At 48.0% G+C, this 23,151-nt stretch overlaps 1 protein-coding gene across 1 annotated transcript in view; it reads right to left on the bottom strand.

Annotated features, from left to right (window-relative positions):
• LOC141989729 (pepsin A-like) overlaps positions 1 to 21,481 on the bottom strand; it is a 30,829-nt gene extending 9,348 nt beyond the window's left edge. The window contains exons 1-6 of the mRNA XM_074956654.1: positions 21,426 to 21,481; positions 20,600 to 20,777; positions 7,255 to 7,453; positions 6,598 to 6,706; positions 5,960 to 6,104; positions 5,428 to 5,520 (exon numbers count right to left, since the gene is read on the bottom strand). Of these exons, the coding sequence (XP_074812755.1) occupies positions 5,428 to 5,520; positions 5,960 to 6,104; positions 6,598 to 6,706; positions 7,255 to 7,453; positions 20,600 to 20,777; positions 21,426 to 21,481 (780 nt within the window). The remainder of the gene's footprint in view (positions 1 to 5,427; positions 5,521 to 5,959; positions 6,105 to 6,597; positions 6,707 to 7,254; positions 7,454 to 20,599; positions 20,778 to 21,425) is intronic.
• Between the last annotated feature and the right edge of the window lie 1,670 nt (positions 21,482 to 23,151).

Here is a 23,151-nt window from a genome sequence, read left to right as displayed (position 1 = left end):
CCAAACTTTATACTGACTCTCTGGGAGTGCCCCTTAAAGTACTAGGCCCTAGGTCCCCAATTTTTCAACGGCAAGCCCCATGGCTCCAATACTCCAAGACCAGGCCCTCTGGATTCAGCCCCTGTGATTCTCATCAGGGTTCTCCGGTGAGTCCAAATGAGTGAGATTTTACCCCTTTGGGAGCAATGTGACCATTAGAGATTTGCTGTGCTGCCTTTTCAAAACAATCCAGCATTCATTAGTCACCTGGAATCCAGGGCTGAGGAGTCAGTAGATTAGCCTAGGACAGCACAATTTAACTCTAAATCTGTGTTGGTGGAATCACCTGCCCCCTCTTCCATAGCCTTGTGGATGTAATCTCTGCGAACTCGGAGCAGCCTGCTTAGCAGTCTGCCCCGCCTCCCTTTCCAGTTCCACTGTGGTCACATGTTCCGCTTCTCTTGGCTGCCAGTCAGTGCCCAGTTGTTGGTCTTCCATGATCTCCGCAGGGCACTCCATTGCTATGCGGTCAGTCCCTGAGAGTTCATTCATGCCAACCTGGGCAGGCTTCTGTGACCAGCAGCCATCTCTTATTCCCCCTCTTTCCAAGAAGAAATTAACTCCTCCAGACCCACTGCCTAGCAATACAAAGTAAGTAGGGGAAACTGAGTCATGCATATGTTTCCTATAAATATTACAGACATTTCCATATTCTCCACATGTCTAAACCCAAACTTCACCGCAAACTGCTGAAACTCATGCCTGCTCAACTGAAGCCCGCTGTCAGACATCACGATGGCAGGTGTGGCTCAGAGTTATGACTCGCGAAAACAGAGATGCACAATCAACTGTTTAGCTGTAGTACCTTTTAGTGTGGCTGCCTCAGGGAAGTGAGACTAGTAGTTTAGGACAAATCCATAGTCTTTTTTTTCCAGCCAATGTAGACAAATTTCTACTCCAGGGGGAAAATTTTTCCTCTGCCACTAACATAGGATTTTGCTTGACTACGCCTGTATTTTTGGCATATACGACAAGCCTTGACAGTTCCTCAATGTTGCTGTTCGTTTGAGGCCAGTGTAAAATGTCTCTGACCCTTCGCTTAGATTTTTCAATCATGAAATGACCTTCATGTCTCCTTTTTAACATATGTTTCTGCAGTAGCTCAGAGATCACCGTCCTGGTGCCTTTGAACAAAATCCCATCTAGGACTGAGAGCTTCCCCCTGAACTGGTGAGAGGGGCTGGGAAGGTGTGGTCACGGTCACTTGGTGCTAATAGCCTTAACCACTTTCTGCAGCATCTCGTCCTAAGCAGTAACTCTGGCAATCGCAATGCACGTTTTGTCTGAGGCTGGACTGGCTTTTTAATCAAACTGACATGTAGAACAGCTCTGGACTTTGCTCCACGGCTGTCTTGTCAAACGCTCTAGGGAGCATGTTTGAGACTGCCAAATCTCCCCCAGGTTCGTATTGGATTTGCAAATCCTATCTTTGCATCTGAAAAAGTAATCTTTGTATTCATGGGGGTGGTGGGATGGTTCCCAGGCCCCTTTTGGCAATGGCAATAAGTGGTTTCTGGTCCGTTTCAGCGAACACTGGCCTCCATAAATAAAGACATGAAACTCTTTACACCAGTGGACAAAAATCCAAAGTCTCCTCCTGCACTTAGGACGGAAGAATCCAATGCACCGCTACAGACTAGGGCGCGAATGGCTAGGCAGCAGTTCTGTGGAAAAGGACCTAGGGGTGACAGTGGACGAGGAGCTGGATATGAGTCAACAGTGTGCCCTTGTTGCCAAGAAGGCCAATGGCATTTTGGGATGTATAAGTAGGGGCATAGCCAGCAGATCGAGGGATGTGATCGTTCCCCTGTATTCGACATTGGTGAGGCTTCATCTGGAGTACTGTGTCCAGTTTTGGGCCCCACACTACAAGAAGGATGTGGAAAAATTGGAGAGAGTCCAGCGAAGGGCAACAAAAATGATTAGGGGTCTGGAACACATGACTTATGCGGAGAGGCTGAGGGAACTGGGATTGTTTAGTCTGCAGAAGAGAAGAATGAGGGGGGATTTGATAGCTGCTTTCAACTACCTGAGAGGTGGTTCCAAAGAGGATGGTTCTAGATTATTCTCAGTGGTAGAAGATGACTGGACAAGGAGTAATGGTCTCAAGTTGCAGTGGGGGAGGTTTAGGTTGGATATTAGGAAAAACTTTTTCACTAGGAGGGTGGTGAAACACTGGAATGCGTTACCTAGGGAGGTGGTAGAATCTCCTTCCTTAGAAGTTTTTAAGGTCAGGCATGACAAAGCCCTGGCTGGGATGATTTAGTTGGGGATTGGTCCTGCTTTGAGCAGGGGGTTGGACTAGATGACCTCCTGAGTTCCCTTCCAACCCTGATATTCTATGATCCTGCTGAAGGACGACTATGCCAATATCTTCTTCAGAGATGTCCATGGACAACTGAGTTTTGAGCTTACTGTCAGAGTTTCACAGGACTGGGGCCTTTTTAACCCCTTCATTGTCTCAAACTCTCTATGAAGATTTGCACCCCAGGTGCATTGCATGTCTTTGCACAGTAATGCTCTCAGCTGGCTTGTTTGAGCTGTTAGCTTGGGCACAAATTTCCGTACACAGTTCACTGTTCCAAAGAATCATTGTACCCTTCCTTGTATGTTGGGGCAGGCATGTTGGTGATGGTCTCACCCTCAGCGTGATCCACCTGTGTCCCTTGCTAGACTAACTTCTTGCCCAGTGACATTGTTTCCATTACACAGAATTTTGATGCTTGTTTATTTTAGCTTTAGCTCAGCAGCTCTGGCTCTTTCCCAGCTAATTGGAGCCTCTGGTCATGATGTTCTGCTGGTTTTCTCCAGATCAGAACATCGCCTGTGTAAACCACGGCACCCTCTGTACCATCAACAGCGTGTTGTATTTTCCAGTGAAGCACCGCGGGTGCTGAACACAAGCCAGGTGTCCATCTGTGGAAATGGTTTCTCCCATAGGGGATGCTGAAGGAGAACAAACATGTACTCTGTCCTTCTCAGGGCACCAACCAGAATCCTGCTGTGACACATCCCGTGTAGAGAAACACTTGGCATCCACCATCTCCCCCAAAATATCTTTCCCTGTGGTAGTGAAAAACGTCCACTTTTTAAATAGATTTAATTCTTTTGAGGTTATGCATAAGCGAAGGGTTCTGTCTGTGTTTTCTAAAACGACCAATGATTATACCCACTCTGTTAGTTCCTCTACCTGCTCTGTGATTCCCAGATCAATGAGTCTATCCAGCTCCTCTCTCAGACTCTGCCTTAGTGTGAGGGGAGCTTTACTCGGGGTGTGAATTGTGGGGTGGTTGGGCTCTTTCAGCTCTATTCTGTACTCTGCTGAAAGCGTCTCCATCCCCTGGAAGATGTCCTCAAACCCTTTGCACCCTCTTGATGAGACCAGGGGCTTGACACACTTAACCCAGTAATGGGTGTGCTTTTCCCTGGTACTATTCCACATTGTAGCTTTCCCAGTTTACCCATATGTCTCGTTCACAGACTCCTTGTTGGGGATAAGCTCACTGCTATAATCCCTGAGTTTACCTGTGGCTTTTCTTTTAGTGTCGATAACACTATTTGTGGCAACTCATCAGCTTGTGCACCAGTGTCAAACATAACATTAATAAACCTCCCATTTGCTTTCCATCTGTGACAGCCAGGTCATCTTTTGCTGCAATGATAGCCATTGCTCCTATGAAACATATAGCTGAGCTCGTGGTACTGTCGTCGTCCTCTTTGTCCAGGCTGCGAGCACTCTGCCGGTGCTGGAAAATTCTTGCAAAGCGATGGAATTAATGGCAGTTCTTGTATCTCTTCTGATATGCCAGACATTGCCTGAACTTCTGCTGGTGCTGTTCTTCCCTAATTCTGCCTGAGCTCGTGTGCCTTTCTGCCTTAGTATCCGGGGGTAGCCGTGTTAGTCTGTATCCACAAAAATTGAAGAAGTAGTTTTTTACCCATGAAAGCTTATGTCCAAATAAATCTGTTAGTCTTTAAGGTGCCACTGGACTCCTTGTTGTTTCTGCCTTAGGTTTCCTATTAGAGAGACAGGGTGGGGGAGATAATATCTTTTATTGGACCAGCTTCTGCTGGGGAAAGAGAGAAACTTTTGAGCTACACAGAGCTCTTCTTTGGGTTTCCTACAGCATTTTGGATTCTCAATCAGGCCTGCAGCGTCAGAGCTCTGTCCATCCTCCATGAGTGCGTGGACTTGGAGCGCTTTGTGAAGGGTTGATTCTGGGTCTCCTCGCTTTGTTCCGCATTCCATTCACAGTGTGCTCTCTTCTCAGGGACTTGGTTAGTCCCCGCTCTGCCCCCTAAAAAAACCTGCAAAATTGGCTCGCCAGCCCTGGATCAGGAACAAATTCTACTCTAGTTTCACTTTCCTTTTGGAACCTCAGGTTAAACTCTCATAAGTTTCAGTTTTATGCAGAGTGCAGTACTCCTTACATTTTTGTAAAACAGTTTCATAGTTAGTCTGACTTAACTGAAATTTTAGAGACACGTGCACCAGAACCTGCTCTGGTCAGAAATAAGGCTACCTCTGATTGCCTCCCTTTTCACTGGCACCCATTGCTTGCAGACACAATGCAAGGCCCTGTTTAAATCTCTTCCACTTGTCTTCCGTATTTCCAGCCAGCTTCAGCTCTGGTGGAATTTTGAGCTGCTCCATTTCTCCACTCAAGGTATTTTCTTGAATTGCTATTTAATCCTGGTACCATAGGGCATTCAGGAATCACTCTGGGCTCCAGGTGCTTAAGAGAGATCCTCTTTGTTGAGCGACCCCATTCCAACTGTCTCTGCCTAACAGAGCATGGGGGAATCAGCAGTGCTCCTCCGTCCGCCGTTCTGTCTAGGAAACTAAACCACTTGGAGATATAGTTCCCAGCTCCACACCAACCACTTCTCCTCCTTCGAAATCCCTTGGTAAGATAGAAGGTGCTCTCCCCACTGGCCTAGGCAAATTCTAACGGGAGCAATTATATTCTGCTCCCCTATCCCCCCTGTGATTATGATTGGACTGGGGCTTCTTCTCTGCCTTTCCTCGCCTTTTGAAACAACTCACCAGTTCCACACCAGAGAGGGGAAAAGTTCTGTCCGGGGGGGAAGATGACTCATTCTTGAATCCCACTTGCCCAAGCCCTGGAGCGCAAGGCAGTGAACTCTCTTGAGCTAGCCTCCTAGTTGGGGTAGCTGCTCATTTAACCCCTCTCCTATCCCAGTAAGCCCCCTGGCATGGTGATTTCCTGGGGCAGCCAGCTCTACAGGCTGCCTGTGCAGTCCCTTTGGGAGAGAGCTCTTTGCCCCTCCCCCCATGCTAAGGACAGACTCTGTGCTGCATTTCAGTGATGGTCCTGCAGCCTCAGGCACAAGCCCTTGCTGAGAGGCCCCGACACAGATACTTACCTGGCGGATGTAGGCGGTGGCGGGCAGAGGGAACCTGATGCCATTGATAGTGAAGATGATGTCGGGCAGGGTGTGCTTGGTGCTGCAGCTGATCTGTAGGGAGAAAGGCAACATCCTGGAGCCAGGTTAGTCACGGCTTCAGCACTCAACTCTCCAACAAGGGAAAGCTGCATGTGATTAGCAGTGGGATCTAAATGAGCTGGGTCACTGCCTGACTGGGTCCTCTGCAGGGATTGAACCTCTGGCTCTGAAAGCCTGAGGCTCTGCAGATTGAACCAAAGGACCAATGTTGTCAGCTCAGACGGTCCCGGATTCTATATTTGGCCTGGCCACATGCTGGGGACAGTGACCTCCCCTGTGTTCCTGTGGGTTACCAGTGGGTGGAAGCACCAGGGAATCTGCAGAGTGACCCAGCTGATCCGTATGCTGGCTGGGTGCAGCCTGTGGGCAGTGGCACTGGAATTAGGGGTTCGGCCACACGCGTGTGTAGCAGATGCCCCTAGAAACACCCATCCCTCCTCCCTGACCTGACCAGGTTGCTGGAGTCCCCGCGGGTACCAACGTAGTGCAGGATTTTGGAGATGGCCGTGGGGGCCCCCGCCAGCACAGAGGTGCCAGTGTTGATAATAGCCTGCCAGCCATTAGCGCAAGAGATAAGGTGGCCATTCATGGTGATGCTGGAAGAGAGAGAAAGTCAGGGGAATGTCCCCAGGAACACTCCCGATCTCATCCCCACTTGGCCCACAAGCAGCCAGGGACAAACCTGCGAGGTGGAGCTGCCCCACTGCCCCTTTGCTATGACTACCAAGAACTTTGCTCTGATGTCTCATCCTAGACTTTTTCTTCCGTGGCTACTGCCCGTCGCTCCTTATGCTACAGCCTTCTGGACTGACGGTCCCAGCTACCCTGCCCTTCCCATACTGCGAAACAGAGCTGGACAGATGGGAGGGGGTGCTGGTATGAACAAAGTTGAGAATCACTGACCTGACCTAACCTAGCAGGGGAATCCCATTCCTATGGCTCCATGGAAGGTGTTTTTTTGGTTCCCTTGTCTCTCATTTTGTCTAGACTCTGAAAGCTGAGCTTCCCCTGGCTCCGATGTACAATTCATTAACATTTGACCTGTCTTCAACTAGCCCCCAGGTGGAATGGCCAAGGGGTGGGCGATACCTGTTCATGGTGATTTCCCAGTAGGAGAGAGGGATCCAGTTCAGGCTCCCAGAGTAGTAAGATGAGTCGATGCCACTGAACATCACGAGAAGGGAGAGAGGAGAGTCAGGGAAGATGCATGAATTATTGGCTAACGAGAGAATGAGAAACACTTCAATGGAGGAGATAGTCAGACTGGTGCATTTCACATCATGCAACACCCTTCCTCCACCATGAGGTAGGACAGTGGTGCACCATGGGCAGTGTAGTCTGACCAGGGACTCCAGCCTATACAGGAGACTGGGAGCATGAGATACCCCCATTCAAACTCCCACCAAGCACCAGGGCAATATTTCCAAACTGAATTATTTCAGTTTTTGATTTTTTGCTGGAAAATAGAAATTTTCTTGGGTGGGGGGGGACCCATTTTCCAGTCATAGCAAGTAACTAGATTCTTCCTAATGTTAATTTCCCCTGCAGTTGTTATTAGAGATATCATCACCACTTCTGCTCCCCAAAACATATGGCACTAGCACAGAATGGCTGCCACGTTCCACCCCAGAGGTGGCTGTGTTTGGGAATTCCAATGCAAACATCACAGGGATCGCTCTGTGAAAGGTGGTATAGGAATGTGAATCTTGCTGTAGAGAGATAGGCTGTTTCCAGCCCTGACTTATGAGCTCAGGTAGAGAGAGAAGAGGTCCTGGGGCACCAAACCCTCGTTCATCATGTTGTCAAAGACAGGTGTGGCTCCAGAGGAGGAGATGCTGGAGAAGGCCAGACCCAGGATCCCATCGTAGGAGGCAAAGTAGCTTAAGTAGCTGGGTTCGGTCTTGCTCAGACCAAAGATCTGGTTGGTGTCCACAATGCCTCTGACCTAGGGGGAGGGATGGGGAGAATCAGATGCATCTTATGTAATAATATTGGGGTTCATTAAACAACAAACCAGTGAATGAGAAAGGATAAAACCTTTAATAAAACAAACTAGGGAGCTTCTGTGGTGAACTGCTGTACACAGGGACACAGTGTCCTCCACCCCAGTTTCCAGGGCACATCTCTAAATTCCTGTGTTCATAATACTGTCCCTTATGGGGGAGCATCTCTTAATGACAATCTTCCACAAACATATCGCTACATCTTCCCCCTTAAAAAACAACAACAAAAACCCAGTAGTTCTTATATACGAATATATAGCTAACAACTATCTAATAACACACACATTAAATTCTCAACCCATCTAACGTGTTTCCATAAACCCAGTGTGTCAACAATCTAGAGAGGAGAGGTTACCAGCACATCACTCTGGAGTGAATCTTTACCATTCACTTTCCTCAGTAGCCTTTCTCCAGGCAGGTTAGCAAGTCTCAGGTCTTTCAGGGGGCAGAGGGGGGGCCGAGCACCCATGGGAAAGAGGGGAAGTTGGCGCCTATGCTCTGGTTTCGTAGTGGGAGTCACCATTCTGGAAAGTGCATCTGCAGTGAACATGAATTTTTCCCAGGTGTGTAGGTCACAACCACATCATGCTTTTACAGCTTTATCATCATTCTTTGAATCCTTAAGGTACAGTCATTTAGTGGTTTGTTAAATAACGCTATCAGGGGCTTGTGGTCCATTTCAACTTCCACTGTCTGGCCACAAATATACTGATTGAGCCTGTCACAGGCCAACAATATTCCTAAAAGCTCCTCCTCAATCTGTGCATATCTGGTTTCTGCCTCAGACAGTGATTTGGATGAATATGCCACTGGTGGCCAACAATCCTTATGCTTCCGTAAAATCACTGCACCTACCCCAGACTGTGAAGCTTCTGCTGAGATTTAAATAGGCCTTCCTGGTGCATAGAACGTCAACACTGTCTCTTTTATCAGTTGTTGTTCTAAACCTTCCCATGATGCCTCCTGTTCTGCACCCCAACACCATTCAATTTTGTTCTCTAGGAGTGTTCTCTAAGCTGCTGCTTTGGTAGATAGATTACGGATGAATTTTCCAAAATACTTAACCATTCCCAGGAACCGTTGGACATCTTTCTTTGACTGCAGATGTGGCATCATTTCAGTGGCTGAAATCTTCATCTAATCAGGTTGTACACCTTTGTTGGAAATAATGTCCCCAACAAAAGTCAGTTCTGTAACCCTTAAAACACATTCCTCCCTCTCAGCGGCATATTATCACCTAGGCCGACAAGGCCTAGGCCTAGGGCGGCAAATTTGCAGGGGCGGCAAATTATTAATAGCAGCATTTTTATAATCGTGGCATCAGCGCCGTGCGCCGCAATTCTACCAATCACAGCGCGCATTGAAACCACCCATGATGGAGCGACGCCCTTTAGTAAAGAACATGCTCACGACAATCCTAAGCATTAACAATATGACCGGAAGGAAGAAATTAAGAGGTTCTCAGTTCAAAAAAAGTTCTATACAAAAGAAAGAAAGGGAAAATGAAATGATAGCAAAAATGCGCAAAATGGATTCCTTTGTTGTATCAGTTAGTGCTGACAGTGAGACAGAAAAAATACTTGAAAGTAGTAGTGAAGTAAAAAGTGAAAATATTGGTGTGATTAAAGTACATATTGAAACTAAGGAAGAAATTCCGGCTGCGGTTAGTGTTGAAGAAAATGCTCCAAATACTAGCATATCAGAGACTACCGGGAATCATGTTGATCTGGATATCTTTGACAATACTGCAGAGATTTGTGAATCATGTCAATCAGAAATTCAATCTGACATTGAAATATCTACCATAAGTGACGACCCGGCCCAATGGATATTAAATGATGCTACAACTGAGTATTTATCAACGCATGGTATTAAACACAATATTGATAGTGATTTTACTAACTCAAAAAGACAATATACTGATAAAATGCGTGTTCTAACAAAAAATGTGTTTGAACGACATCTTTTAAATGGTGAAGTAAAGCCACGGCAATATCTTGTATAATCGGAGAGCAAAGAAGCCGTGTTTTGGGCCCCATGTCGATTATTCAGAGGGATCTCTAGTCTGGCGACGAGTGGATTCCATGACTGGAACAACCTATCAGCTCGACTATGTGAACATGAAAATTCGACTGAACATAAAAAAGGTGCACACTGACAGTGATGAAGAGAGGCGAGATATCCGGAAGAATTGATACGAATTTCAAATTTCAAATGGAAGAAGACATTATTTATTGGAGAAATGTGTTGAAGAGGATTGTAGCAGTGGTAAAGAAACTTTCAAGCAGAGGACTTGCATTTGGAGGTAAGGTTGAAAAATTTGGATCACCACGGCACTTACATGATAGCCCTTGAGGTGGTCGTAGAATTTGATCCATTTCTAGCAAATCACATTGCACGTTATGGAAATGAAGGTCAAGGTAACGTATCTTATCTTTCATCCTACATATGTAATGAATTTATAAAATTGATGTTTGCCTAACCTGCTCTTAAAAATCTCCAATGATGGAGATTCCACAACCTCCCTCAGCAATTTATTCTAGTGCTTAACCACCCTGACAGTTAGGAAGTTTTCCCTCATGTCCAACCTAAGCCTCCCTTGCTGCAATTTAAGCCCATTGCTTCTTGTCCAATCCTCAGAGGTTAAGAAGAACAATTCTTCTCCCTCCTCCTTCTAAGAGCCATTTCCATAGTTGAAAACTGTTATCATGTCCCCTCTCGGTTTTCTCTTTTTCAGACTAAACAAACCCATTTTTTCAATCTTCCCTCATAGGTCATGTTTTCTAGAACTTTAATCATTTCTGTTGCTCTTCTCTGGACTTTCTCCAATTTGTCCACATCTTTCCTGAAATGTGGTGCCCAGAACTGGACACAATACTCCAGTTGAGGCTGAATCAGCACGGAGTAGAGCAGAAGAATTACTTCTCATACTTATACATCCCAGAATGGCGTTCACTTTTTTTTGCAACAGTGTTACACTGTTGACTCATGTTTAGCTTGTGGTCCACGATGACCCCCAGATCCCTTTCTGCAGTACTTCTTCCTAGGCAGTCATTTCCCATTTTGTATGTGTGCAACTGATTCTTCCTTCCTAAATGGAGTACTTTGCATTTGTCCTTATTGAAGTTCATCCTATTTCCTTCAGACCATTTCTCCAGTTTGTCCAGATCATTTTGAATTTTAATCCTATCCTCCAAAGCACCTGCAACCCCTCCCAGCTTGGTATCATCTGCAAACTTTGTAAGTGTACTCTCTATGCTGCCATTATCTAACTCATCAATGAAGATATTGAACAGAACCGGACCCAGAACTGATCCCTGCGGGTCCCCACTTGTTATGCCCTTCCAGCGTGACTGTGAACCATGGATAACTACTCTCTGGGAATGGTTTTCCAACCAGTTTTGACCCACTTTATAGTAGCTCCATCTAGGTTGTATTTCTCTAGTTTGTTTATGAAATGGATGGATAACTGGAGGGACCTGCTTGTTTATCCAGATTATATGTTCACCCTGCAAGCAACTCAACCTTTGAAACAGATCATGATATTCCCAAAACAGTGCCTCATAGCCAGGTTCAGTATGATCATTTAATGAGAACACCCGGTTTACCAGATTGAGTTTTTCACTCGCAGCCAGGCCTAAAATTGGTGTCACCTTCTTTGGCACTTCAGTGAACAGGAGCCTGCACACAGTGTTTTTATGGTTGATGCTAGCAACGCACCTCCCCTTCACTGGTATATTTGTTCCAGAATAACCAGTTACTTTTATTTGTGTCGGTCCCAGTTTGGTCTTAATTTCAGTCTCTCATAATCTTGTTCTGACAGAATATTAACCTGAGCTCCTGTGTCCAGTTTCAGCGGAATAATTGTTCCATTCACTGTCACAAGTACTATCCAGTCCCTCTCATTAGGCTTTCTAGATTCCAGTACATCTATGAAAGCTCCCCAACCAGGTTGTCTTCAACTGAATGTGCTTGAGTTTTCTAGTATCAGAGGGGTAGCCGTGTTAGTCTGTTTGCACTAACTGTGTTAGTCTTGCATCTGAAGAAGTGTTTTTTTACCCACAAAAGCTTATGCCCAAATAAATCTGTTAGTCTTTAAGGTGCCACTGTACTCCTCATTGTTCTTGACTTTTCTGCATTTGAGATCTGCAGCATTTTGCAAAATCATTATTTCCCCCACATTTATGACAGTTTCCCAAAGACAACACAGTGTTTGGGGCCATGCTGTGATCCACACCTTCCCCATGACCGTCTGTACTCAGCCTTCCCCCTTGCACTGGTTTTCATAGTGAGTGGTTCCACTCTTTGATTTGACTTATTCTGGCTATATGCTTTTGTACTTAGTACACAGATAGTTCCCTCTGGTGGATTCAGCTCTCTGGCTTGTGTTTTCACAGTTTCTGCTGCCCTGCATATGTGGAGAGCTTGTTCTAAAGTTAAGTCTCCTTCACAGAGCAGTCTCTCTCTTAACATCTTGTCTTTAATGCCACAAATGATTCTATCTCTGACCAGTCAACTCACCAAAGTTGCAGGTTTTACTGAGTTTCCTTAATTATGTGACATATCGCTCTATGGTATAATTGATTTTTTGCAGGCATGTAAAAAATTGTGTCGCTCAAAGGTCTCGTTCCTTTTTGGCATGCAGTGTTCCTCAAATTTAGTCAGTACAGTAGCTCCTCACTTAACGTGGCAGTTATGTTCCTGAAAAATGCGACTTTAAGAGAAACGATGTTAAGCGAATCCAATTTCCCCATAAGAATTAACGTAAATGAGGGGGTTAGGTTCCAGGGAAATTTTTTTCACCAGACAAAAGACTATATTATCTATGTATATACACACACAGTATAAGTTTTAAACAAACAATTTAATACTGGTACACAGCAATGATGATTGTGAAGCTTGGTTGAGGTGGAGGAGTCAGAGAGTGGGATATTTCCCAGGGAATGCCTTACTGCTAAATGATGAACTAGCAATTGGCTGAGCCCTCAAGGGTTAACTCTCACACACAAAAAGGCAGGAGGAATGGAGGGAGGGGAGACAGCCTCGCAGACAGAGACAGAGACACACACCCTGTGTGTGAGAGAGAGATGTGAATTGCCCCTTTAAGTAGCTGACCCTACTCTTAAGTACACTGCCTTGTTAATTAGATCAGCTTGCTGAGACTGCAGCTGCTGCCAGCAAGCTCCCTCCCTCCTGAGCCATGTCATGTGTTCCCCTCCTCTATGGAAGATGGGGTAAGTGGGGTGCAGGAGCAGGGGGGAGGGGGACACCCTGACATTAGCTCCCTTCTTCCTCCCCTTCTTCCCTCCCCCCCCCGGCACAGCAAGCAGGAGTCTCGGGGAGCAGGTCCAAGGCAGAGGGCAGGAGCAGCACATGACAGTGGGGGGAGGGACAGCTGAACTGCAGGCAATTGGTAGCCTGCTGGGCAGCTGGTGCACAGGGAACTTAGGGGAACGGGGAGCTGATAGGGGGCTGCCGGTCCACCCTGGTTCCAAGCCCCCACCAGCTCGCTGCAACAGGCTGCTCTTCCTGCAAGCAGTGGACAAAGCAGGCAGCTGCCAAACGATGTTAGAAGGGAGCATTGCACAACTTTAAACGAGCATGTTCCCTAATTGATCAGCAACCTAACAATGAAACAAGGGATGACTTTAAGTGAGGAGTTACTGTATTTTACTTAACTTCATGCTTTCACCTTCTTCAAACTTAAAGTTGTTATAAATATCCAATGCTTCCTCCACAACAACATGCAAAAAGATTGATAAATTCACTTTATCATTTTCTCCTCTGCCCCATCGCTACTAAATACAATTCAAATCTCTATCTGAATTTTTTTCTCAGTTCTCTGCAACATTGCCTGACAATTGTAGACTGGATGGAGGTTGCAACACATCCATTTTTGGCTTTCCTCCCTCCTCTTTAAGCTAGTCAAGCTACTATGGTGCTCACCAAATACATACAAAAGCCTTTGTTCTCTGTTTGCTCCTCCACATGCTCCCCTTGCCTCTGCTTTCAGTTTCAAACACAGGAATTGACTTTGAAATGACTGCTATCTCCTTCTCACTCAGTACTTCTGACACCGTGTAACGATCTTGGGGTTCATTAAACAACAAAGCAGTGAATGAGAAAGGAATAAAACTGAATAAAACAAACTAGGGAGCTTCTGTCGTGAACTGCTGTACATAGCGACACAGTGTTCTCCACCCCATCTTCCAGGGTACATCTTTAAATTTCTGTATTCATAATACTGTCCCTTATGAGGGAGCGTCTCTAAATGATATTCTTCCACAAACATATCTGTACATGCTGCACCTGGGAAAAGCTGACCAGCCCTACCCCAGGGACCTTACGAGTCTGCGTTATGCCAGAGGCTGCCATTCCGGGCACTTTGCCTTCCCCCAAATGGGTATTTACAGTGCATGGTTTAGGTTAAGATGACATTTCTGTTTCTAGGCTGACTATTCCAAGAGTTCTAACATCCGCATACTTACTCAGATTGTCTTGAAATTTACTGTGACTTGGAGTAAGCCAAATCTGGGGTCATTCGAGAAAGAGTTTCCTGAGCGATAGCCTTCCCCTCTTTCCCAAACTAGTGTTTCATAAAGTCAATAGATTCCACCAATTTAAAAAAAAAACAACAAAAAACCAGACCTGGTGCTTGAACCACAGCTCTCAGCCTCCCCAAAGTGATCTCAGTCCCTCAATATTTATCTCACCGACTGCCTGGCACCCACTGCCCCTTTGGGAAAGCAATTATGAAAGTGTTATGAAAGACAGAGCTTTGCTGGCTGGGGTATTGTGGAGTAAACACTCGTGCACTGCACAGAGCTTTCCAGCCAGCCTGGTTTCAGGTGACCTTGGTGGCTCAAGGGGACATGCTGTGTGGCCACAGAGGTGGAGCCACAGCCAGGGATTGTACCTTTGCCCTTCGCAGAGATCTGAGACTGACTTGCAGGCATGGTGTGGCTATCCTCCTCTTCTGCTGAGGTGGGGCCGGGGCCTGCCTCTTCTCCGCCTCCTCACCTGAGCATGCTGCGTCCCTGCTCCTCCCCCCTCCCTCCTGGAAAGTCCTAAGTGCTGCCAAACAGTTTGGCTGCTGGTGGAGTCAGTGCCTATGGCGGGCCCCAGGAAATAACTCTGCAGGCCGCGTGTTTGAGACCATTGGTCGGACCTAGTACGGCAGCTCTTACGTTCTTATGCCCCACTCCAGATCTTTCAACAAAGTGGCAAAATGGAAATCCAATTTTAAGAAGGGAGGTTTGGTCTGAGATCTCTGATGCCACAGAGACAATTGAGGTGTAGCTGGTTTTGGGAAGAGAATATGCTCATATAAGGTCTGGTGCGACTTTCCCATGTTTCTGTACCCCGGCTTAATGTTCAGAGTTTAGTCTTCTCAAGACTTGGATTGAGCTTTATTTTGCATAGAATAAATCTCTGCTGGGACAGTGGGACAGTCTCTAAAAGCAAATGCTTACTAAGCACTGGTCTGCACTAGAAAATTAGATCGACCCAGCTAAATCCACACCCCTGAGCAATGTAGTTAAGCTGACCTAAGTTCTATTTAGACAGTGCTAGGTGGGCAGAAGAATTCTCCTGTCGACCTAGCTACTGCCTGTCGGGGAGGTGGATTTATGACGGTGACAGGAGAACCCCTCCCGTCGGCCATAGGTAGTGTCTCCACCAAAGCGCTACAGGTGGTGTAGCTGCAGCACTGTAGCTGTGCCACTGCACTGTTTTAAGTGTAGACGTGGCCTAAATCTCTCTCTCTTTCTCTGTGAATGCGTATGTTTACTGAAGAGTCTTGAACAACAATAGGAATTGTTAAAGCCAACCCTTTTGGGGGTTTCCCCCCAAGTTTTACTCTTTGTTACTACCACAGCACACTACTGCAATATAATTATGGGCACACACATATGTACGCTCCCGAATGGCTCTTCTGGGGGAGGGTTTACCCTGGTCAGTCTCTGTGGAATGGTGTCCGGACCCTTTGTAGGGCGGGCCGTGGACAGCAATGTAGTCCTGGAGCTGGAAGGTACTGGAATGGCAGAGATCCCCACTGGCCTGGCTCTCTACCCCTGCCCCCATGCTGCTCTCTGCCCCTGCCCTCACATGCAGGGGGCTGAATGGAGCCCTAACCTAGGGGCTGAGGGGTGAGGAGGGTCAAAGGGGTGTGCTGTGGAGGGTGGAGAGTACGGAAATGGTGTTCCAGCACATTCCGGCTCCACTACACCACTGGCTGTCTCCTTAGAGCCTGGGAAACAAGCGCTAGTGTCCCACAGTCTCTTCAAGCTCCCTATGAGCCTCTGCCATGTGCACAGCCTGCAGCCCTTCTCCTCTGCCTCTTCTCCGCTTGGGGGAGTGGGATGGGTTTAATTCCTGCAACACCATCCTGACAGTGTACCCTTCTAGTGCTTGTGCCGCTCCACCACTGAGTCCTCCAGTCTGGCTCCCATTCTTCCTGTGGCTGAACTCCTCCCCTTGCGTTTCCATTGGTTCCACTCTCAGAGAGGGATTCTGGGTGGCCAGGCTGCATGCCCACAATGGAAATCTCCCAAGTACCTTCAAAGAGCTAATGCACACGCCTAGTGGCCACCACGCCCAATTTCAGGGTGATTCCGGCCTATCCAGCGTAGTCACTCTGCCTGCCTCCAGCAAGTCTGCTGGCATGAAGAGTCCCACCCACAAGGCAATGCAAGCACACAGGATACACAGGGACTCCTGCCCCACAGAACCCCCTGCTATTCCTGTCCTGGGTCTCCAAGCAGCTCTGCTGATGCCCCTTCAGCTTGACTCACAGGCCCCCCTGCTATTCCAGCCCTCGGGCCTGACACACACACATTTGCTCCTCATTCCTGACCTGCAGCTCCCCCTCCTGTTCCATACCGTAACCTCTTCTGACCAAAGGTGGCTGATCATAACCAACAGTGTTGCACTCTACAATGAATTCTACAAGTGGTATAAGTGGAGGATGGCAGCTCTGTGATGACCCCACCCCAGCTCAGTGTGGTTTGTGGCATAGCATGGGATTTGAATGCAGGGCCCCAGCAGTGAGAGAGTGACATGATAACCTCCTGCTTTTGCTGCCATGGCCTTGTACGCCACATTCCTTGGCCCACCAACCAGGGCTTTTTATTGGGATTAACATAGGCTTCCAGCTCTTGTCTCCTGGGTACAGTCTGGGCCCTAGTGAAGGGATGGATGTTTGGTGACTCCATGTCAGATGAGTGGGGAGGGGAGAGGTCTCACGCCCAGACCCTGGTGGGACAGGGGCCCACATTGCCAGACAAATTAATCATAAGGGGCACTAATTGCACCCCTTTATCTCATTAGACAAACCAGAGCTCTAATCGTCTCTTTTCTCCCACCTTTTGAGGTAATCCTTCCAGGTCAGGGCTGGAACAGATTATTGGACCTGGGGATAGAGGTCTTCTCTGTCCTAGGACCTTCAGTTCAGAATAAGGAATCTATCCCTGATGCCCCTTCCCTTCAGCTCCCTGTCTGGGTGAAGCTGTGTGTACCATATCGCCTCCCACAGGTGGCCCTGTTCAGGCTGAAGGTCTAGAAATCATGGAGATTCTTTTCCAGTGACTCAGTGCCCTGATCTAAATATTTGATGAATATGCATGAGCTCATCTACAGAAACGGCAGCAAATATTATGATTATCAGGCCTGCAACCTGACAAGGCTACAGCATGGAACAAACTTTAGGAAGTGCCATGCTCCTGGCTGGCTCTTGTTAGGTGTCCTGGTAGCTCTGGCACCTGATTTACCCCTTCTGTTGGTGTGGGTGGCGGGCTGTGGCTGGTATGCTGGCCTCCTTGGTCTGGGAGGGAGATTTGGCTGCTTCCTGCCCTCTAGTGGGGAATGCTCTGCATGGACTGGAGTAGTGCCAGAGGCCATAGTCAAGATCCCATTTTGCTAGGTGCTAGACAGCCCCTGCACTGGAGAGCTTCCAAGCTGAACAGACAAAGAGAGGATCATTATCCCCATTGTACAGGTGGGGAACTGAGGCACAAAGAGGGAAAGTGACTTGCCCAAGGTCTGTAGCACAGACTGGGATTGAATCTAGGTCTCAATCCAATGCCTTCGCCATAGGCCAGAATCGGAGAAGCCAGAGGATTGTCTTTCTTACGCTGCAGTTTGTATTTACTCCTCTAAGCATAGAAGGCCTCATAAACCAAAACAGGCCGTCGGCGTTTGAACCTAATGTTACTATTCCCTGTGAGCCCTGCCCTGTTAGAACAGCGGAACCAGACCCTTCCCCTTCCTCTGTGTCACTGTCATAAGGACTCAGCCTTAACCCCCACTTTCTCCCTCCAGCCTCATTTGTTGTATCTGTGTACTGGCCAATTTCCTTGAGTTTACATGTCTGGGGACAACACAGAGACTATGACTCTTTCCAAAGGGCCTAAACAGACTTGGCCGGAAAGATGCACAATGGTCTTTTCCCAAGGTCTCTTCCTGTTAGTGAGTGGAACCAGTTCTGGTCTAAACCATGTTGCACCTTCCCAAACTGGCTTCTCTGCCCAGCCATGTGCTTAGAAAACTCCTCTATGCAGAGCTGGGTGAAGGTCCTTGGACCAGGCGAGTTACATTGATCGTTGTGGTTTGTGAGATCCCTGGGCTGCGGCCCTTCCCTGGGTGCCTTGCTTTAGCCGCTCCTTGCCCCTTGCTTGGTGGCTGGGAAATGGGACTCTGGCTGCCCCTGGTTTAGGCCATGGGTAGTTATTCCCTAATTCTTCATTCTGGGGTTTCCTTCCAAGCAGCTGGTGCCAGAAGACAGGACACTGGGCAAATGGACCTCACCTCTGATCCAGTCTGGCTATTCCTGAGTTTCTCCAGTGAAGTGAAATCTGTCCCTGCTCTCTCCTAGGTCTGGCCCCATCTCTAACAACACCTCGGAATGTGACCCCTCCCCCTCATAGACCCAGCCCTCATGCTGGCCCTGGCTTTCCTCTGTGCTGGCCTAAGGACTGGGTCATCTCCTGGCCCCACAGCAAATCCTAGCTGTTGGTTCATGTAGCAGCGGGTCAGAGAGCCCGCATGTAACTGCAGCTGGGTGTGTCCCTGCCTGTGTGAATGCTGGTGGAAGTGTAGGACTGGGAGCGGGTCTTTAGCTTGTCACAGCACCGTGTGAGAGGGAACCCAGGCTGGTGAGTCAAAGGATTCAGTGGTCCCCAGTTCCAGTGGTACCTGTCACAGCCTTTACCCCCAAATGGCTGTGTTATGTAATTTATGGACAGCCCCCAAGCCCATCTCATGAGATACTGTTGGAAGTAACAAAACAAACAGGCCAGGAGTGAGGGGCATTAGCATAGTGGGGGATGGGGTGGGACAAGAATGGAATTGCAGTGTGGGAGCTGCAGGTCAGGGTAAGGGGGCATCAGCAGAGCTGTGTGTGGGGAGCCAGAGCTGGAAAAGCAAGAGGCTGTGGGTCAGGTTGAAGGGGCATTGGGAGAGCTGCATGTGGAGGGAGCTCAGGGCTGGCATATCAGGAGGCTGCAGATTGAGATTGGGGGCCACAGCAGAAGATATGAGAATGTTCCCTTCCTGCCTCCTCATCGGTGGAATGTGGGTCACCCCACCCACCAGAGAGAACCAATTCACTACAATGCTCTTATAGTCCTTTATTCTACTGTTGGTAAGATTAGAGACGAGAGGGTGAGTTTGGGGTGGGGAATAGTGTGTGTCCATTAAGGTCCCAGCAGCAATTAGAGTCACTAGACTGACTCGCATTGTTGGGGCTCTGGAGAAACAGATACTCTCCGGGGTCAGGGTTCCATGGCAGTGTCCCGGGGATGGTGCTGTGTTCATGCCACGGGGGCCATGCCCACCTAGTTGTTGGCCCTGTCAAAGACAACGTAGTACTTGTGGATGAAGACATCTCCGAGGATCCAGAGGTCTCCAGAGGTGGTGGGGAGGTTGATGCCTTCAAAACTGGGAGATCAAGAGCCTGAGTTCTGCACTAGGGTAAAATGGGACATGGGTTATTGGGCTGGAACTTCAATGACCCCTTGAGTTATTATCCTGCAGGGAGTGCACATGCCTGCACCTGCACCATCGTGGGATGGGATCTCACCACTGCTCCCAAGCTAAGGAGCGTTAGCCTGGGTCAGGCCTTGGCTTGGAGACTTTAAGGGACAGCTTGGGGATGCAAGCAGTGGGGTTGGTGAGTGAGGCCTGGATGCTCACAGGTATTTAGGGGCATAACTCCCATTGAGGTACCTGTTAGGGGGCTTATTCCTTCACCCACTTACTTCCCTGGTTCTTCTCGCATGAACAGAGAGCAACAATACCCGAAGTCCAAAGGTGCAAACAATTCGATGTTTATTGGAGTGAACTTCCAGCAAGCATGATTCCAGTTTCCTTCCTTAGTATCCTCCTTCCCAGCTCTGACACCACAGAGCCTTATACCTGTGTCCCTGTTCCCATTTCTCCCTTTAACCAAACAGGATTCCAGTTTCCTTACTCCCATTCCCTGTTCCCATTTCCCCCTTTAGCAAAACATGGTTCCAATTTCCTTACCCTCATTCCCTGTTCCCATTTCCCCCTTTACACACACCCACCCCCTCCCACCAAGGCCCCCTCACTTCCTCATTGACTACAGATTATATAGTAAAACGTCAGTTCTGCTTAGCTATACCTTAACCAATCATTTTCCTGAAATTTAACTAACCAATCCTAACATATTGTAACATGATTATGTAACCAATTATATCCCACCACCTTAATTAGTTTACACCCAGCAAAATTAATTCATCACTTTGCCCAGCATGGCTCCTAGGACCTGCTGGCATCTGATGCACAGAGTTGTTTATCCCCAGTTTCCATCAATCTCAGTGTATTGGAAGCGGGGAGCCAGCAGACCTGGGAGTTCTATTCCCAGTGCTCTTCTTAATCCCATCCAATCGCAGCTGGGGGCTGGATGGCCCAGCATGGGGGCTGGGGAAGGTTCTTGGCAGCAGCAAGGGAAGTGCTTGGTTGGAAGCACATGGGTGGGGGAGTGGGTTGGGGCACTTTTGGGAAGAGAGAGAGATCAGCTGTTGGCAGAGGAATGGGAAGCTTTGATGAGGAGAGGGAGGCTTCAAAACCTGCTCTCCTGCCATATTCATGTCCATGTAGTTTGTTAGGGGCTCGCTGGCATCCTCGTTGGCCAGGCTGGGGAAATACTTGGAGGCCAGTTTGCAAGGGTGTTTCTTCAGGAAATCCTCCAGCAAGCCATGTTCCTTAAGGTTCTGCCTCAGGGATTTCCCCTTCTTCAGGGAGACCCTAATCAACAAGGGTGGGGAGAGAGACTGATCAATAACAAATAAACAATAGACAAGCCTTGTGTTCAGGGAATACCGTGCAGTCCGACTCTTACACTGCACGGGACCCCTTTTTATAGCTGGGATTAGCACAGGGTATAGGTGAGTTGGGTGACCAGTGCACTAAAAGTCAGTGTGAGTTGGGCATATAATTCCCGTAGGACGCTTGGAAACTCCTGGCCCATGTGTAACTAGCACTGAGAGGGCCTAGTATGCTGGGAGCTGTACTAATACATTGTATAAGACAGTCCCCTGTCCTATAGATCTTACTGATGAAATAGACAAGGTGGACAAAGGACATATGTTCATTTTTATCCAGAGAACTGAGGCCCAGAGAGACTCAGTCACTAGGTCACACAGGGAGTCTGTGGTAGAGCTGGAAATGAACCTAGATTTTTTCAAATCCTGTTCCAGTATTGTAACCATAAGCCCATCCTTCCTCATACCTCTGCTATGCCATACAGCCAAGGGGTAGTTCCCACCTGCTGCCTATTAAAGAATGAAGTATTGAGGAGAGAGATGTAGGAGCTGCTGCTGCTGCTAAGGGAACATTGCTCTGTAGAAAGCTGAGCTCAGAGTCCCAATGTTTCTTGTTCCCCCCTGCACTCACTTTGTCACCCGGCACTGAGAAAGCACCACCAGACGGAGGAGCAGAAGCCACTTCATGATGTCCCTGTGCACCCAAACTGGTGGGGAAAGGACAGTGTGAGTGCTAAATGCAGCGCAACGCCGGGATGCTGCTCCTTATATGCACATAGTGCGGAGCCTTTCCTATCCCATCAGTGACCCTGATAAGAAATGCAAACCTTCCTGGTAAGATTGTCCAAGATGTCCTCGAAAGAAAGGTCTGGAGAACACTCCAAGTTCACAGATCTCCACCTTCACTTGGCAGTGACCTGAAAATGGGGGCATCTTCTAGAGGGAAGGGGTGAGAGTTAGGGGAGGTTTCCCGGCTGAGCTTTGAAAAGAAATGATGCTGGGTTGTTTTAAAGAGCAAACAGGAGGCACAGAGGAATTGGAATGGGATATAGAGGTATTCATCTCTAGGTCACTGGTTCCAGTTTGGCCCCCAGTTGTAAAACAGCCATGTAGTGGGAACTGGTGTCTCTGTGGGAACTGAGATATGAAGCTTTACACCTCTAGCTCATTGGTATGAATCTGAGCCCAGGTCAGCGCAAGGAGCTGAAGTTAGTGGACAGGGAAATAGGATGCATGGCATGGTACGGTCTGAGTAACTGGTTGACTCAGAGGATATGGAGCCGTTCACCTCTATGGCACTGGTCCAGCTCACTCAGTTCAGTAGAAAAAATCTTTGTCACCTGACAGTTTGTGGATGAAATATGCTGATGGTCTTTGTGAATTTCCTAGTGACACATGTCAGGGAAGGAAAGGATCAGGTGTGAAGACTCGGTTTGGGTGCGGGTAGATGAATGGCTGAATCTAGTTGGCAGCTGGTATCAAGTGGAGTGCCCCTGGGGTCAGTTTTGTTCAACATCTTCATTAATTATTTGGATGATGGGATGGATTGCACTCTGAGCAAGTTTGAAGATTACACGAAACTGTGGGGAGAGGTAGATACGCTGGAGCTTAGGAATAGGGTCCAGAGTGACCTAGACAAATTGGAGGATTGGGCCAAAAGAAATCTGATGAGGTTCAACAAGGACAAGTGCAGAGTCCTGCACTTAGGACGGAAGAATCCCATGCACTGCTACAGGCTGGGGACTGACTGGCTAACCGGCAGTTCTGCAGAAAAGGACCTGGGGATTACAGTGGATGAGAAGCTGGATATAAATCAGCAGTGTGCCCTTATTGCCAAGAATGCTAATGGCATATTGGGCTGCATTAGTAGGAGCGTTGCCAGTATATCGAGGGAAGTGCGATTCCCCTCTATTCAGTGCGGATGAGGCCACATCTGGAGTATTGCGTTAGGGAGGTGGTGGAATCTCCATCCATAGAGGTTTTTAAGGCCCGGCTTGACAAAGCCCTGACTGGTATGATTTAGTTGGGGTTGGTCCTACTTTGAGTAGTGGGTTGGACTAGATGACCTCCTGCGATCTCTTCCATCCCTAATCTTCGATGATTCTATGATTCTATGAATGTGATGTGACTGCCTTCAACAAGTCTGAGGGCAAATGGTAAGTTGTGGTTGGGAATGACAGGACTAAGGCATTGGAGGGCTATGGAGTCAACCAGCGGAGGAGAAGAGGGAAGAGATGTCCAGCCCTGGTTGGGTAGAGGGTAAGTTCACCATGACGTAGAGTTTAGGGGGAGAGAAAAGGAGATCCTGGTTGGCCCCCAAACTGGAGCGTGATTACCTGCACCGGGAGCAGATCATG

This window comes from Natator depressus, chromosome 6 (assembly GCF_965152275.1).
Source record: "Natator depressus isolate rNatDep1 chromosome 6, rNatDep2.hap1, whole genome shotgun sequence".
Lineage (NCBI taxonomy): Eukaryota > Metazoa > Chordata > Testudines > Cheloniidae > Natator > Natator depressus.
This window is presented reverse-complemented; position numbering and strand designations above follow the sequence as displayed.